Genomic DNA, 17913 nt, shown 5'->3' with positions numbered 1-17913 from the left:
GTTGGAGAGACAACGCCGCAGCAGCACGTCTCTTCATCCCCAACAGCCTAACGCCTTGAGATCAACTCGCCTTGCTGATCCTTTAAAGATGTTAAGTAGTTACTGTTGTGGCACAAAGAGCGGCATATTTATATACAAATGTTTCTCCATAAGCGATCCAGATAACGTGGACGAGGATACCCAGTGCACTCTTCTTTACTTTGAGCCATCCTTCTGTTTATGTCTCAATGTTGCCTGCAGGAAGCTCACTGATTGAGCAACACGTGATAAAGAAAATATATATTTATCGTGTAAATATTTTTCTGCTTCAAAGACAGTGGAACTCTATCCAAACAGTACTCATCAAGACTATTTTGCACTGTAATGATGCTACCTTTCCGTTTTCACAGCATCAGAAATATTTGTGTTGATTTTTAGTTTGTTTTATTAAAACATGTTTGAAATACGACACAAGATTTAAAGCAGTTCCTGTACTTTTCCTGTACAACGGCAAAAACAACAAACTATACAGTCACCTGGTACACTATTTTTTTCACACAAGCAGTGCAGAGGAATAAAAACAGCTGTAGAAAATCGTAATCTTATTTTTAAAAAACCCATAAAAACATGGTAGAAACACAGAAATCTCAGTATACTGAGTACAACGTGCAGTATAAATGCAGTGGATATACGTTTTTAAGAACACAGGTGTGTTTTCATCTCTTTAGAGAATATTACTTCGACCTCACATTTCATGGAGACCCCTCTCAGTACTCATGAAAGCTGTACCCCAACCTGAAGCCAACCTGAAGCCAAGTCTTCACTCTAAGGTTTAATGAACTTGCTTTTTGCCCACAAAAGGGAGAGGTGTGGCCACAATGTTAGTGAGCAAACAAATGTGTTTCCCCACAGCCTGCTTAAAGAGTACGACCACACACCCGCAGCCTTACATGGTTTTAGTTGTAACTAAAGCAGTGCCACCCAGCTCTGTGGCAGGAAGTGGGATTCTGTGCTCCGCCATTGTGCTGCATGCAGGCGAGTCTCCGCCCACCTCTGCTCCACCACGCATCATGAGGTCCCTGCAAGCTGTGAAGCCATTCTCCCACTCTGAGCCTGTTTGGCTCCCAGAGTGCACGTGAGAGCAGGGTGATGGGGCCTCTGCCGCTCTCTGAAATATCTCAGCTTGACCGTTTCTTTCTGAGGGCAGAGGGTGCAGTTTGGCAGGTGGCTGCGCTTTCTGAAGAAGTTCCTGTCTTGGCATGCCATCCTCTGTGACACAAACAACAGAAAAACTGTCACTGAACGTTCACGCTGAAAGACTCCTCAGCCATTCACAACATTATACCCCCCCCCCCCCCCCCCCCTTATTTCCTCAATTGATCAATAAGGTGCTTTTTATATATTAAAGGTAATCGTGTTTTTCTTTAAATTAAAGGTTCATAACATGCTTTAAAATAATTAAACGAATGTCTATCAAAACAGTTAACGAGGTCATGAGATTGATGAGTATATAAATCCTCTGTATGAAAAAGAGGACTTCTGACTGGTTGCCCCTCAAAAACAGAAGGTTTGCACAGAAAGTGGGCGGGACTTCTCACAGGCAGAACTGCGGGCCTGGGATGAATATATTGCCCCTTTAAAGGCTGTACCATTAAAAAAATTGCCACAAAATTCTATTTTTTTTAGTTGATTGTTCAGTGAACCTCCTGACAATTTAAATTAAATATTAATTTGCATATATGATTTTTAATTTACATCCTATTTGCTAAATTCCAAATTTTTCATCTCTTAGAGAAAACTTTACTGTGACTTTAAAAAAAAAAGCTCAGCACGAGCTGTTATCAAAGTAAAGATTGGGAAAAATGTAGGCGTGCAACTAAAATGTTTGAACTACTGCACTGCAACAAAACGCAGCTAAGCAGTAATGTTTTTACATTCCATATTTCCTGTGGTAAGAGGTGTGAGTCGACAGATTATTCACTGACGCAAAGGATGCCCAAGTGACTTGAGCTTCTCCTCAGCCCTTTCTTTGTTTTTCCTCTTTTTTTAAATTAAGTTAAGGCTGAATAAGAGCTGCATTCCAGGAGATTGAAAAAAATGGCCACAGTCATGTTGGTGTATTTACGAAACACAAAAACTCGTGTGTCTGATTCAGGCCATCATCAGACACAGAGGCCTTTAAAAGCAGCTGCTGTTGGCTGTCAGACTGTCAGTTTTAGTTTCACAGGTTTTGTGTTTTCACAAAGTAAATCTGTAGCATTCAAATGTTCAGCCTCGGGCTATGCAGTGCTGTGAGAAAGTAATTGCACCCCTTTCTGATTTCTTAGTTTTTTTGCATGTTTGTCACAGCTGCGTATTTGGGATTATCAAACGCATTTTAGTATTTGACGAAGAAAACCTGAGTAAATACAAAATGCTGTTATTATAATGGATTCATTTATCAAGGGAAAAAATCTATCCAAACATGCATGGCCCTGTATGAAAAAGTCATTTCCCAGAAACCTAATAACAGGCTGTGCCACCTTTGGCAGCAACAACTGCAATGAAGCGTTTGTGATAACTGCCAATGAGTCTTCCCCATCACTGTGGAGGAATTTTGGCCCACTCTTCTTTGCAGACTTGTTTTAATTCAGACACACTGGAGGGTTTTCAGGCATGAATGCCAAAAGATCTCAATTGGATTTAAGCTCAGACTTTGACTAGGCCACTCTAAAACATTTATTTTAGATTTCTGGAGTCATTCAGAGGGGACTTGCTGGTGTGTTTCAGATCATTGTCCTGCTGCATAACCCAAGTGCACTTGAGCTTCAGGCCATGAGCTGATGGTCGGACATTGTCCTTCAGGATTTACTGCTAGACAGCAGATTCTATGGTTCCATTGATTACAGCAAGTTATCCATGTCCTGAAGCAGCAACAGCCCCAGACTGTCACACTACCAACACCATAATTAACTGTTGTTATGATGTTGTCTTTATGAACTCCTGTGTTCGTTAATGCCAGACATAACAGGACACAAATCTTAAAAAAAATAATAATTTTTTGTCTCATCAGTCCACAGAATATTTTCCCAGAGGTTTTTTGGCAAATATGAGACGAGTCCTTTTGTTCTTTTTGGTCAGCAGTGGTTTTCATCTTGGAACTCTTCCATGGATGCCATTTTTTGCCCAGTATCTTTCTTATTGTTGAACCATGAACTTCCCCTAACTAAGGAAAGTGAGGCCTGCAGTTCTTTAGATGCTGTTCTGGGTTATTTTGTGACCTCCTGGATGAGTGATGGATGCGCTCTTGGAGTAATTTTGGTGGGCCAGCCAATCCTGGGAAAGTTCACCACTGCTCCACGTTTTCTCTATTTGTGGATAATGGCTCTCACCGTGGTTCAGTGGAGTTCCAAAGTTTTCAAAATTGCTTTGTTGTGTTGATAGACCTCTCTGCATTGAATCATACTTGTTATTAATCCGTGGCTCTCTTCCACAGCATGTCTTTTATTCTGTCTTCCTTCTCTCTCCCCAATTGGTCATGGCAGATTGTCGCCCCTCCCTGAGTCTGGTTCTGCTGGAGGTTTCTTCCTGTTAAACGGGAGTTTTTCCTTCCTACTGTCACCAAAGTGCTTGCTCATAGGGGGTCATATGATTGTTGGGGTTTTCTCTCCGTCTATTATTGTAGGGTCTACTTTACAATATAAAGCGCCTTGAGGCCACTTTTGTTGTGATTTGGCGCTGGATAAATAAAATTTAATAGAATGTGTAATCAAATAGATATCAATGACTTTGTCTCTCAGAGTTTTTTTAGATGGTGGCATGCTGTGCTGGTTTGAGATCTTTCAGCCTACTTCACTTTGTCATACCGGTTCTATTTAATTTTTTGAGCAAACAATTACTTTTTTCACATATGGCTTGGATAACTTTTTCCCCTTAAGAAGGGAAATAATCATTTCAAAACATCATTTTGTATTTAATAATGTTAAAATTTGTTAGTTGACCTGAAACATATAAATATAACCAAGCAAAAACACACAAAAAATAAGGAAGGGGCCAAATACTTTTTCACAGCCCTGTACAACCTCTGGCACGGAAGAGTCTGTTTATGTGTTTTCAATGTTGTGCGGGGGGTGCCTACGTTTTCTTGCCCAACCAGCGGATGTGTGCTGAAACCAGAATAGATGGTAAGGGAGCGGGACTGACCCTTGGGACAAGTGAGAAGAAGAGAACAGAAACTGTGGAGTTTCTACTGTGCTGAACGTCACAGTTCATCACCTGCCCTTCTGCAGCCCTGTTTCCTCCACCCGACTGTCAGCTCTGCGTGTCAGATCTCCTCTTTTTAAGTAAACCGACTTCTCTCCACAGCTTCAAAAACCATGTTGTCTTGTAAAATATGTATCTTAGGAAAAGACCTCTTATAACTTCTCTAGATCACTAGATGTATTAAAAGCATCTGATGTATATTTTGCTATTTAGTCTAATGAGCGGAATTTAAACAACTATAAAAGCCGCTTTCAGCTTCCTCCTTTTTCACAAGCGGTGGTCACAGCGGGGAGGTCTGCGTGTATGATTTTGGTAGATTTTTACAGCGAATGCCCTTCCTGACACTACCCCAAAGGGATTTGTGTCTCCTCCTGTGATCGAACCAGGGATCTTTCACTTGTTAGGCAAACTTATAAACCGTAACACTCTAAGTGACACAAACCATCAAAAGCTTGTTGTCCTTACCGGAGGTGCTGCTGCGTCTGGTCTGTCGCTTGTATATGATAAACCAAAGAGTCAAAGCCAAGATGGACCCCACCACGACCACGACCACAGAAATCCACAGAGTCGGACTCAGCACCACCATCGAGGTGGGCTTGACAGTGGTGTTTATGGCTTTGAGCTGGTTCACGACAGTCAGGGGCGGCTCTGTGAGGGGGGAGGACAGCCACACGCTGACTACCTCAACAGTTAAACAGTTTGCATTCTGACATGTAAGAAAAGTTTCAGAAAGAAAAAGGATGAACTCAAGTCTGACTCGCTCACTCATTTTATAAGCGGCTGTACAAGAAAAAAGAAGATGATAACGTTGATGTATTAGGTAGTCAGGTAAAATAAAAGTCTACATGATAAAGTTGTAAAGACATGCTGAATCCACAACTGAGACATACTCCAAGACAGAGGCAGAACACCGAGAGAACAAACTTGTGCCCAAGAGGCAGAAAAAAATGATTAGAATTCAGTGAAACTCACCTTTTGGTGGATCAGGGTGAGATCTCATTAGTGACTTGCTGGGCACACACGTGTGGACTAAGTTGTCAAACTTTTTTCCCTCAGGACAAGACTTCTTATCCATTCCTGGTGCTACGTGAGTAACGAAAAGTAAAGTGGACTGTTGCCTTTGTCTAATGCTGTGTTTGTTGCACACACACAAACACACAAAAACACAGAGCAGCGAGCCACAGAGGAGGGCTATGACGGGAGGATTTGTGAAATGAATGCAGAAGGCCCAACAGACGTTTCAGTTCCTCCGTTTAATAGGAAAGAGTGAATCACTACATGTGTCTCCTGGGGACAGCGTGACAGAGAGAGAGAGAGACCACATTTCTATTTCAAAAACAAAGAGTTCCTGACTTTCAAGCTTGCAGGTTTATATTAAACAGACTCTTCACTGCAGACATCTCAACATGACGGCTTTATCAGTCTTTTTTCCCCCCAACCACTGGAAATATTGTTTGCAATGAATGCACAGTGCATGGGGTCAGATTTCAGAACCCTTTGCACAGAGGGGCCAAGAATTATGCAGATATTTGACCTTATATGCTGCTGGTCCTCAAGCCTTGAGCAAAGACACATATCACTGAATAAGACCTCTGTTTTATACTGAGATGCAGTGACATGTAAGAAATAATGCACTATAAGAAAAAAAACAAGAAAAGAACAAAACAAACCGCTAAAATGCTCAAAGCGCATCACCGGGTAAATTTCAGCACCCAGTGATGCGGTTCAGCACACTGGACAGACAGTTAAAGCAAAGAAACCACAGTGAGCTCAGGTAAAGATGCTTTCTGTGACCCCACTGTGATCAGGAAAAAACAAAAACACACAAAAACAGGCACCATCTAAAGGTGGACCCACAACTTTCAAATTCAAATTGCGCTTGCTACGATAGCAATGATGAAAACAGCAGCTCACCCTCTCTGAGGGGAAAACTACGATGGGAGTTCAGTACAACCAGGCTTTCTTTGCATTAGCTGGTTAACCCCCAAACCTCAGCTGGAGATAACGATTGTCGCGACGATGGTTATCAACTTTCTCTGATAAGTCGGGTTTTCTGCTTCCGGTACACCCCGGATCTGTGTTCGCATAAATAAACAAACAAAAAAAAAAAGGAGCATTTCTCGGATCATGTGACTCTTCTTCCGCAGAAAAAAAGGCGGCTTCTATGAGTGCAACTTACTCACAAATGATGACGATTAAATGTATAAAGAATGTAAAACAAAAATAACAGTTAAATACAATATCTTTGCACACAAGACAAGAGATTAATGCTGCAGAAAATCTGGGATTTTCTAATTTGAAGAGTGCGCATCAGAGCTCTGAAACTGTAATCTGGATACATTTAAACATTAAACGTTTCTGTCCCACAGGACAGGTAAGGACGTGTAAATCTCTTTATTTTGTTGGCAGATCAAAGTGAAATGCATTTTGATTGCTAGTCGGTCTTGGTGACCAACGAATGTAACTGATCAGTTTTCCAATCTGTGTACTAGTAGCTGCAATTCCAACAATGTAAAATAAGACCATCCATCCATTCGCTTCCGCTTATCCTTTTCAGGGTCGCGGGGGCCGCTGGAGCCTATCCCAGCTGTCATATGTATGATGTAAAATAAGACTTTACAGCCAATTACAAGTATGTATAAAATTATAAACATTTTTCTGCTTCATTAAATTGACATAGGTTTACGGGCCAATACCAAAAATCACTTTTTTCGGAGACAGCTACAGAAGAAGACAAGTTTTCGAATTGTCTTGCTTTGTTACTTTTCCATTAAATATTTATGAAAGCCTCGAACTCACATGAACAATCCACTTGATCACTAGATTTGACTTTGGTGACAAAAGATCAAAGGCTTAAGAACTCTAATGTTAAATCTGGTGATAAGTGACTGATGGAGGCTTAGAGCCACATTCATTTAGAGAAGTTCACCGCAGAGCTCGATGAGATTCCAATCCTAATGTCCTGGTTTGATCTCTTTTTGTGGGGATCTGATTTAAAGCCTAAACTTGAGCTCACTTAATTTGATGTAGATTTAATAGAACTGAGTTTAGATTGTGAAGAAAACTAACTGAAATCTGAGTAAAGTTTAAACTTAATCACTCAAACATATGTTTTAAAATCTCACACATCAAATGACCCTGCACCAGAAAAAAATCTAAACCCGAGTAGCTGAAAGTCCAGACTGTGAGAATTTAAGTGTAAAACAAAAATGGAATAAAAGGCATATCGTAGACATGCAAAGAAAGAAACACAAAAATACAAAAAGAGGTTTTTAATTTTGCACAGCACAATAAAAAAAAGCAGCAAACAAAAATCAGATCATAAGAGATGATCAGCTCCTGAGTCCTGAGGCATTGCACTGATTGTTTCCTCTACTCCTGCAGCAATAGTGTTTGTATATATGAAGACATTCAAGCATCAAAAATAAAGATTTTACTTTAAGGTGGCACATCTGCTGATTTTGTGATTTGGTATTTTATTATATCATAAAGCTACTGTGAGCATCAAAGGCACCAATGGCTGCACACAGGACACCCTGGGAAAAAAAACGTGTTTAGAAATAGATCAGAAATCTGTGTTTACCAGTGCTGAATGAAATCATATATATATATATATATATATATATATATATATATATATATATATATATATATATATATATATATATATATATATATATATATATATATATATATATATATATATATATATATATATATAAATTTAAAGAAAAAAGAAAAAAAAGTGACTGCTGAGAAGAAAGGAGATCTACTCATGGATGCAATAGCAAACATGCAGAAAAAAAAAAAAATCATCTGCTGGATGGACATTGAAAGGACAGATAAAACCCGCCTCCCAGAAACTCACTGGGTTGTACAGATGGGCGTGGACCTCCATTACCCTGAAAGAATCTCTGTCGCGCGCACACAGTCACACACTGATGCTCATGGATCGAAAAGAATGGGCTGCATCTTGATAAAGGTGAAGTTGTAATACTGTGGCAGACCCTGGTGGCTAATGCTGCCGAATTTGTCCCAAAAGAACGGCGGGAGTCCGTCCTGTGTTGTCGGCCCGTTCACCGCCTCCGCACGGAAATCCCCAGCCAAGTGGAAATCTGTCACCTGCACAGGGAAAAAGACGCCAACAAGAAGAAAGCTGGGTAGAGCTTAAAAGCATCTGAATTCATGAAACCTGCATGACTGCTACTGATGAAAAGGCTATTGTGGCGCTCTGGGAATACCTTAGTGTCATAGCAGCCTCCTGGTGAAGGCCTCTCGCTTTGCAGGTCGTTACGGCAACAGATGGACTTGCAGGGGTCACCCTTTGAGTACGGATCCTTCTTGTAGTCTGAAAACAAGCAAACCAAAAATATCATGCTTGTGAATGTAAATGGGTGGCTACTGGAAAAAGAAATGAAAAGATTTCAAAAATTAAACAGAGATCCAACTAAGCCTAATTCTGTGTCACAGTTCAGCTATCACACTGGCTACTGCAGAAGAAACCCTGGGACACTCGTGGACCTGGTTGGGAAGAAATGCTCTACCTGTGCATCTTTGGTTTAAACAGACGTGCAACAAGTCTGAACAGAAGAGGTACCTAAAAGAAATGTATAAAACTATATCAGCTCAAGCTATAGCTATCAGAATAGCTAGGAAAAGGCCACTTAATTAGGTACAGTTGTTCAACTACTTGTTAGTGCAAATATCTAATCAGACAGTAAAACAGCAGTAACACAGTGGATTTATGCACATAGACATGGTGAAGACAACCTGCTAAAGTTCAAACTGAGCATCATTTAAATCCCCAAATCCACTTCAGTATTGTTATGACTGTTATGAACATGTTCTACCAATCTTCTAATGGCTGCTTCCAGCAGGACAACGGACCACATCGCAAAGCTCAGATCATCTCAAACTGCTAGATGTGATTTGAATCCAGCAGCTTGTTGAATGTGTGCCTCTAACAAGATGTAACTAATGAAGTGTACTGCAGCCAAAAATCTAGCTTATGAAACAGCAACATACAAAGAGTCAGCAGAATGAGTTAAAACTAAGAAGCTGAGATGGAGCCACACACCATTGAATCTCATGATGTGCTTCAAGGACTCCAGGTCCTTAACGCCACACTGGTCACGGCGAAAGATCTTGGCTCTGGGACAGAGGTCATAGGAGAAGTCCTCTCCGTACTGCTCCCACATTTCTACGTAACCACTCATTGTGTAGATCTTCCGATGGAAAGGAATGTTGTAGGACGGCCAATAACCTGTAAGAAATGGATGTGGTGACGAAATCACAGAAAAGTCTAAAAATGAAATACGATACAAAATACAATTGAATGTAGAAAATGATTAGCTGCCTCTGCGCAGAGTCTGTGTCTGGTCCGAGTACTCCACCAAGCTGGGGATCTGCTCCACCACAGTCAGCGCACCGTCGTCAAGACTGTGACCCAGCTTCACTTTGCTTCTGTCCAACACCATGTACTGATTGTTGTAGGTTCCTGCAAGAGTTACAGGTGGATTTATGGAAGAGAAAAAAGTTTAATAAAGAGGCCTGAGCATGATTTAGCTTTTTCTATCAAAACACAGCACAGTTTCTGTGCTTCGTGTATAAAGATCCATGTACATAAGGCAGACATGCTCACCAGAGTTATACATGGAAAAGGTTTTGGCCCATTCTTCTCCGGTTTTTGCCAAACTGTGAGCCAGCCTGACCCTCTGCCAGGCCAGTAGGCTATTTGGGGTGATTGTGTCAAAAAGGGAGGAGTTGAAGACATTGTTGGTCGTCTGCGTCATCATCAGACCACTTCCCAAGAGGTAGAAGTCATCCAGCGACACCAGGAACCCTGAAGCCACAAACAAGCCACATTACAGCAGAATGAATGGTTGGCCTTCTGGAGATGGCTGACACTGACTGAATTACGAAGTGGAATCATCAGCAAAACTCTAAAACTTAAGAAGCTGATCTCACCAAATTCATTTAAGGCGTCTTTAACTGACCTGGAGGCAGCTACTACAAATGTACTGCATGAATATTAACAGCACAGTACTATTCAATAAACTCAGTGACTTTTACTTTTATTTATGTTTGTTTCAGCATAAATGTTGGTTGTGTTTGTATTTTACTCCATCAGTTTTACATTCTTATAGTTTTAGTGTGTTTTTGCTGTGTATTTTCATCTGTGTTGTACTAGTCTGTGCAGTTACTGATTGTAATGCTGCCTGTCTTGGATAGGACACGTTTTAAAAGAGTTGTGTAACCTTAAAGTAATGTTATCCTGGTTAAATGAAGGTTCAATCAAAATAAATGAGGTAAATTTTCACTGATGCTCTTGCTTTCTTACATACCAGGGTAGCTGCTAAAGGATAGTTTTCCAGTGGCTGTATGGGGCTCGCTGATGTGAAAGTCCCAGTGTTTGTAAATCCGCATCGTAGCAGCGTACGTGTACCAGCTGGAATGAGCGAACAGGAGGTTCTCGTACCCCGGCAGCATCTAAAGATGATGACAGAAATCAGTAATGAGACAATCGTGCGTCATGTCCAACAGTTATGTAGCTTAACCAACATAATAACATTGGTTTAGTTAGATAATTAACTTAAATTCAAGAATATCCTTTCAACAAAAGCCACCAAACAGACAGAACAAGAAGTCAGAACAGGTGACGTTATAGGACTTTTAAATTTGGCCTGTTATTTAGCACAAACATACATTTGTTAAAGCTGCCGTGCAAAAAACACTTTGAAGTTACAGGTTTTAGAATATGCACCTCTGTGTACAAAACTGTCCCCTGATTTAATTATGTCACTGAAAATTAAACTTAGTTTCTTTAAATATGAAATAAAGATGAATAATGCGTTACTGCACTAATGCACCAGCACATTCGATTACACAGGAAATTTGCTCTTCACTGGTAGTTTCTTGTTCTTCTTATTTTGCACACCTATGAAAATCAGGTTACAGCTGATGTCAGTGAAGCATTACTAATTTGCTGTGAAGTAAATTTGAGGAACTACTCATATACATCAGCTGCTTTTTGTGTTATGTGTATTTTTTTAAATATCTAATAAGAATAAGAGCCTGATCAGGATCGTAGACTGTATATAAAAGATGGCCACTGTAAGCTGTGCGCAAACTTGTATTTTAGATCCTCGGGTTTGGCATTTTATCGGTTGCCATATTTTTTTCCCCCTCAAACTTGATGAGAAAGAGGAGACACCACATCTTCATAAAGTGAACTTATCAACTGCTCGTTTTATGTTGCAGAAACGGAACATTTTGATGTATTCACCAAGACTTGAAACCAGCGGCTGAGAGGAGGAACTGAAAAGTAAGATGTTTACGGAGTTCATAGAGCAGATGCTTCTTCAAAGTCAGACTACCTTTTGCAACCAGAAGAAAGAGTGAGTTGATTTTAGGCATCGCTAGCTTCACTTTTGGTCTCTATATCCATCTTTTATATACAGTCTGTGATTAACTTGTGTTTTGACCTCTGACCTTGATGAGTGCAGAGCAGTGACCCATCCCTGGAAGTCTGAAGTCTCTGAGTGAAGGATAGGAGCTGGGGACCAGGGCTGGGATCAGATCCAGCAGGTCTCCCACAGAGTTCAGGAACTGGACGTCAAACAGCGTCAGCGGCTTTGGGAAGGACAACAGATAAACAGCTGGTCATCAAATGCAAACAAACAGTGCTGCTGCTCCTGAAGTGAGACGGCCATTTATCAAAAACAAAACAAAACACAGAATAAAAGCTACAAAATAATTAATTATGAGAAAAGAAAACATAAAAAGTCCTCTCACATCTTACAGCAAACAAAAGTCGATCCATTAAATAAAATAATTATTTGCATTCATAACTGCTGGTATGTAGTATTACTGCTAGTGCCATTAATGTAACACTATTGGCTCTATAGCATATTTATAAAAATCTTCTTAAGTACTATTACTTCTACTTTTTATATTTAACATGGTTTAAGGCTGTGAAACCTGATATGAAACTGTTGGTTGATGCTTCTGCATCTCAGAGTGCAGATTTATTTGTTAGTAATTTTTCACTGTTCTTGTTTTTGGTCACATGGTTATCCTACCTTCTTCCCTTGCTTCTTGGCCCACGCTGCCACTCCTGCCTGCAATCCGTCCAGCTGAGCCATGATGAAGCCGGCGTGTTTCCACAGAGGATCGGAGCTCTTGTTCCCTTTCACCTGCTGTCTGACCCATGAGTCCTGCTTCCTGAATATACAAGAATCATATTAGACTGACATTTAAGTAAACAGATAACTGCTACTGTACAAAACTCCCACCGTAATACTGCATCAGCAGAAAAACATGATCAAAACTGTTCTTTATTCTGCAACATTATGAATGTCAGGGGTGAACTTCTGTAAGCTCTGTTGTGGTCAAGAGTGGCTGAATGCCAACGCTGAGAGTGCTTAAATGTTTGGTTGAACTTTTTTCAGAAGAGGATATGAAAGATGACAGATTGTGAAGTAGATGTGACATTTCTGCTGCTCGGGTTTTAACTCTGAAAGGAAAAGGGAACAGACTCACTCCATAAATTTCTGAACTGGGTCGAGCATCTTTGGTTCGGTGATCAGCTGCGGGTACATGTTGGTGTAGTGGTCCATCATCTGCCTCGGGAGGAGGAAGAATGAGTACAAGTATAAGAGTGAATACAAAATGCCATAGCCTATAGAGTAAAATAAATAAGGTTATAATGAGAACTGACAGCACTTACTGGGCGGTCAGGAAACCTTCGAGGTAGCCAGCCAGGAAGAAAGTGATCTCATCCGTTTCAGGAGTTTTTCCATACCCTGCTCGGATCTCCAGGACGCTCCAGCCTGTACTGGATAGGGTGTTATTCAGGAACCCGTAAGCATCCCCCTCGACCTCCATCACCCCCTCCTTTAACTTGACAAGCTTGTGATCAGGGTCCCAGTACACAGTGGCTGCTGTCAGCTCTGAGAACACATCAACATAATGAAAATATAAACAAAAAGGGAGGCACAGATTCCAGCTCCTTTACTTATGGATTTTTTTTCTATATTTGCTGTGATGAATTAATGAATGCAAACAAAAATGAAAGTTAAATGTCAGGTTAGGGATCACACTGCACGAAACACTTCACTCAGTCTCCAAAACAACTTAAAACTCAACGCGTACAAAAATCATCTGTACGGCACATTCATACAAGCAGCACGGACGCTGGAAATAAACCACCACTTCATTCCTGAAAGAATGAAACCAACAGATCCTTAAACAATCACCCGTGACTTCTCATGGACTCGTCCTACTTACTGTCAGCAGAGCCGAAGGTCGCAGCCACGCTGAACAGAAGACAGACATGTAACCAATTTAGCGAAGACATGTCTGCGAGAATGGAGCTAAAAACTAAAACTGCTGCGGGACATAGAAATGGTTCGAGCAGAAGTGGCAGAAGTAAAGAGGAAATCTGCGTTTTCTACGCAGGGAAAGTCCAAGTCACGCGAGCTCAGAGTTTCCTGATTGGCTGCGGCCAGGAGCGGAAAAAAGGGAACAGTACGCACACGTGAAAACACTTCGAGACAAGCTGCTGGAACAACTAAGATAGTTGGTAAACAAGAGATTTTTAGTTTGGGGACAAGAAAAGAAAGAAAATAACTTTCCACCCCAGATGGGACTCGAACCCACAATCCCTGGTGTTGTGGATAGGCGTAACTTTGGGTCACGTGGTGTCGGTAATAGTAGTAGTGATTACTATGTTACCTGTTCTCCACCCGAGGGAATCTTTCTGAATGAGCGGGTGACGGGGGAAGACAACTTTTGCTGACCGCTCAAGTCTGGAATGTCTGATCACTGTTTTTCCATGGATTTTAATGATTTTTGATAACAAATAAATGAGTTTTAAATTGGAATTTTGACGTTTTAACAGCGAGCGCGTCAACATCATTCCCCTATTCAGCTGCTCGGCGACTCTAACGCCGACGCGAGCCCATCCACCGCCGCCACTACACCCACAAAAACGACTTGTCTGACAGAGAAAGAGAAGGCGACAGTGGTATGTTGAATGCTTAAAATGAGTGGTACGCAAGCTGCATCTGTTGTTGGAAAACCTGAAAAGGATAAAAGATTAATTGTTCTCACTGAGAAAGCTTTTGCATATAAAATTGAAACCACCCAAGCAGATCGGAAAAGGCATGTAAACAAAATGAAAAGTGTGATTATGTCTCTTAAAGAGCTAATGAAAGATGATAAAAGTTATTCACAAGTTAAATCACAGTTTGATGAGTTAACACACTTGTTTAAGGATGCCAGTGCATTGCATGAGTCTCTGTTTTCTTTAATCTCAGTTAACGAGAAAGATAAACAAAATATATGGTTCTCAAGCATTGCTAAATACAATAAAGAGTTTATGGAGGATGTCAAGATATAGCTTGCTGAAACTGAAAAACATTCAGGCAGGCCATCATCTGACAAAGCATAGTCAGATGATGGCCTGGAAACTTCCCTGGGAGGAGAAGTGGAGGTGCAAGAGCACATTGGGAAAAGAACCTCAATTATGTCTTAATCCCCAGAATGATGTTCAGGATGACGTGTTGTGTCAAATCAAGGCAGTAGGTCGAGCTCAAGAGTATCATCTCCTTCATCTGCACATCTCAGGGCAGAAGCTGAAACGGCTGCTTTGCTCGCACAGCAACATATACTTAAAGAAAAACACTCTCTTTAAGAACAGGAGGAGCAGTTGTGGAGAAAGAAAGAACAACTTCAGCTTGAAGCAGATATAGCTGCAACTGTTGCAAAAGTGAATGTGCTGAGAACTGGTTCCACAATGCGGATCGTTGCTTTGTAGAAATCTAATGGAATAGAATCATATTTTAAAACGAAAGGAAACAGGCTTGAAATCCTTATTGTGGAAGCACAGACTTTTGTTCCACAGACGCTTACAAAAGGTAATGCAATCACTGGGAATGCAGAGCTTCAAGTAAAAACAGTGCAACATAATATGAAAAGGAAAAGGCCTGCACCCCCTCTTATGGGGCCTTCTGACACTTTTAGACCAATTCCATCTTTGTCTAATCAACAAGCTGCTCATCCAGTAGCCAATGAAAATCCGTTGTCCATTATGGAAAAACAAAATAAATTAAAATGTATGTTGGTCAATCAGCAAAGTCTCTTTTCACTGCCCAAAAGGGAGGTTCAAACCTTTGATGGCGATCCTTTACATTTTCAGGCTTTTATGTGCTCGTTTGAACAGATCATAGAAGCAACGACTGGCGATACTTTATAAGCACTTTGGGAATGGACATGTGATTGCATCTTCTTATTTGATCAAAGTTCACTCATGGGCACTGATTAGATCAGAAGATGGAAAGGCTTTTCAGGCATACTGTTTGTTCCTACGTGGATGCTGCAATGCAATGGAAGAGATTAATGATCTCTCTGAATTAAATACACCTGTCAAAATGCTTGCTTTGATTAGAAGACTGCCATATAAGTTAAAAGACAAATGGTGAACGGTAGCATGTGACATCCAGGAGAGGCAACATCGCAGAGCTGAATTCGTTGACGTTGTTTCCTTCCTTGAGTGTCAAGTTAAAATTGCTACAGATCCCGTCTTTGGAAATCTATGTGATGTTCCAGCAACACATCTAACAGCCAAGGGCAGCAATGGAGGGAAACGTTCTCCACATCCAAGAGCTAAAAGGAGTAGCTTTGGTACAACTCTGATGCTAAGAGACAGAATCAAACAGGAGCTCAAGATCGCCACAGTACTGTGAAGGCTTGTTTGTTCTGCAAAGGCGGACACACACTGGGGTCATGTGCTCTGCTTAATAAGATACCTCATAATGAGAAGATTTCGTTTCTTAAAAGGAATGGCATCTGTTTTGGCTGTTTGTATACTGGGCACATCAGCAAAGAATGCAGAAAATGTCTTTTATGTAAAATTTGTGGTTTCAGACATGCCAGTATTCTCCATATCCACCACAAGGAGAAGAATGAAGCCAAACCTGATAACGAGGCAGATAACAATCCAGATTAGTGGTCATACGGGGCCGGTGAATGAGATTGTAAGCTTGCCATCATGCCAGTTAAAGTAAAATCAAAGAGAGGTCAAAGAATAGTTGAAACATCTGCCTTTTTGAACCAAGGGAGTTCAGCATCCTTTTGTACAGTGGGTCTTATGGACAAGCTGAATATTGCTGGGAGGAAGACAACGATTCTCCTGCGCACTATGGGACAGGAGAAAGTGGTGGACAGTTTCATTGTACCTGAACTTGAAGTTGCTGGATTGGACAGTGACATATACTGTGATATACCTGACCTCTTCACTCAGCACAAAATGCCTGTAGATATTGGTAACGTCCCACATCAACAGGTCCTGGATGATTTGCACATTTGAAGCATGTTCATTTGCCAGAAATGAAGTCCAGTGTGGAGCTTTTGATTGGCATGAATATGCCCAGAGCTCTGGAACCTTTGGAGGTCATCCGGAGTGTCGGTGATGGACCTTTCACCGTTAGACTGTGCTTGGTTGGACAGTGCATGGGCCACTTAATCGAGAATGCTGTGGAAGGCCAGGATGTTTGGCAACAGTTACTCCCAAAAGAGTTTCTGCTGTCACACTGGATAAGCTATGGAAACAGCAGTTCAAGATGGACTTCCCTGAGAGCAGCCATGATGAGCAGATGGGCTGTCAAAGGAAGACTCAAAACTCCTGGAGTTGGTGATGGGTGATTTGGTATATCCCTCACCATGGGGTTTACCATCCTACCAAGGAGAAGATGCGGGTCGCCTTCGGCTGTGCAGCATCATTCCAGGGTGTCTCTCTTAATGCGCAGCTCCTGAGTGGCCCTGACTTAACAAATGCTTTGGTTGGAGTACTGACGAGGTTCAGAATAGAGCCTATTGTTTTGATGTCTGACATCCAGGTTATGTTTCACAAGGTGCATGTGCCAGAGGAAGATTCTGACCTATTGATATTTCTCTGGTGGCCTGGTGATGACTTTAGAGCATGCAAGAGTACAGGATGGGTGTTCATTTGTTTGGGGCAACATCCTCTCCAAGCTGTGCCGACTATGCCCTGCGGAAATGCGCAGAGGACAACAAAGCATACTTCAGCCAGCAGGTGATAGACACCATTCTGTATAGTTTTTATGTGGACAACTGCCTTGCTTCAATAGGCTCTGAAGACGAAGCCATCAATCTTTACTCAGATCTCAGAGACATCTGTGCCAGGGGTGGCTTCAACTTAACAAAGTGAGTAATAGCTGCAGCATTCTGGCAGTTATACCTGAGGAGGAAAGAGCAAAGAAAGTTAAGGTCATAGACCTGGATCGTGACCTGTTGAGGGAGCATTGGGACTGTGGTGGTGCCTACAGTCAGATGCATTTAAGTTGCATTTAAGATGCATTGTAAATGTAAAACCTGATTTTGGAGAGACGGCCACTGCTCAGTTGCATCACTTTGCAGATGCGAGTGGAAAGGGGTGTGGCGCTGTTACTTACCTGCTGCTGCACACCAGTCACTCACAGATACACAGTTCCTTCATAATGGGAAAGTCCAGTGTGCCTTTAAAACCAGTCACAATCCTACGCATGGAAATGATGCCAGCAGTGGTAGCAGTTTGCGAGGATAAAATGTGGAGGAGGGAGTTGAGACTACCTCTCCTAAACTCAGTATTTTGCACAGACAGCACCGCAGTGTTGAAATATATCAATAATG

General features: G+C 41.4%; 2 protein-coding genes across 2 annotated transcripts; both read right to left on the bottom strand.

Moving 5' to 3' along the window:
- Positions 1-925: 925 nt before the first annotated feature.
- LOC146633318 (uncharacterized) lies at positions 926-5296 on the bottom strand. The gene is made up of 3 exons (XM_085352151.1): positions 5194-5296; positions 4687-4869; positions 926-1248 (listed from the first exon to the last, which is right to left on the bottom strand). The coding sequence occupies exons 1-3, from the start codon at positions 5294-5296 to the stop codon at positions 926-928; spliced, it is 609 nt and encodes a 202-aa protein (XP_085208277.1).
- A 2688-nt stretch (positions 5297-7984) lies between these two features.
- Positions 7985-13624, bottom strand: LOC146633317 (lysosomal leucine aminopeptidase-like). Its single transcript, XM_085352150.1, has 11 exons — positions 13510-13624; positions 12950-13172; positions 12763-12846; positions 12303-12444; positions 11713-11853; positions 10566-10710; positions 9863-10063; positions 9578-9718; positions 9299-9484; positions 8463-8569; positions 7985-8343 (listed from the first exon to the last, which is right to left on the bottom strand). Exons 1-11 carry the CDS (start codon positions 13577-13579, stop codon positions 8167-8169), a joined length of 1617 nt encoding a protein of 538 aa, XP_085208276.1. The 5' UTR covers positions 13580-13624; the 3' UTR covers positions 7985-8166.
- Between the last annotated feature and the right edge of the window lie 4289 nt (positions 13625-17913).

Source organism: Diplotaxodon limnothrissa, linkage group LG4, assembly GCF_057381915.1.
Source record: "Diplotaxodon limnothrissa isolate DT_005_m linkage group LG4, D_limnothrissa_male_GT1.1, whole genome shotgun sequence".
In the NCBI taxonomy this organism is placed as follows: domain Eukaryota; kingdom Metazoa; phylum Chordata; class Actinopteri; order Cichliformes; family Cichlidae; genus Diplotaxodon; species Diplotaxodon limnothrissa.
Note: the sequence above shows the minus strand (reverse complement) of the source record. Positions and strands in the feature narration are given on the sequence as shown.

Coding starts and splice junctions, on each gene's coding strand:
- LOC146633318 (XM_085352151.1), bottom strand. CDS start 5,296: ATGGATAAGAAGTCTTGTCCTGAGGGAAAAAAGTTTGACAACTTAGTC. Junction 4,870..5,193: donor TCACCCTGATCCACCAAAAG/GTGAGTTTCACT, acceptor CCCCCCTCACAG/AGCCGCCCCTGACTGTCGTG. Junction 1,249..4,686: donor CAGACGCAGCAGCACCTCCG/GTAAGGACAACA, acceptor TTTGTGTCACAG/AGGATGGCATGCCAAGACAG.
- LOC146633317 (XM_085352150.1), bottom strand. CDS start 13,579: ATGTCTTCGCTAAATTGGTTACATGTCTGTCTTCTGTTCAGCGTGGCT. Junction 10,711..11,712: donor ACTGCTCTGCACTCATCAAG/GTCAGAGGTCAA, acceptor CATCATCTTTAG/ATGCTGCCGGGGTACGAGAA. Junction 9,719..9,862: donor CTTTTCCATGTATAACTCTG/GTGAGCATGTCT, acceptor TAACTCTTGCAG/GAACCTACAACAATCAGTAC.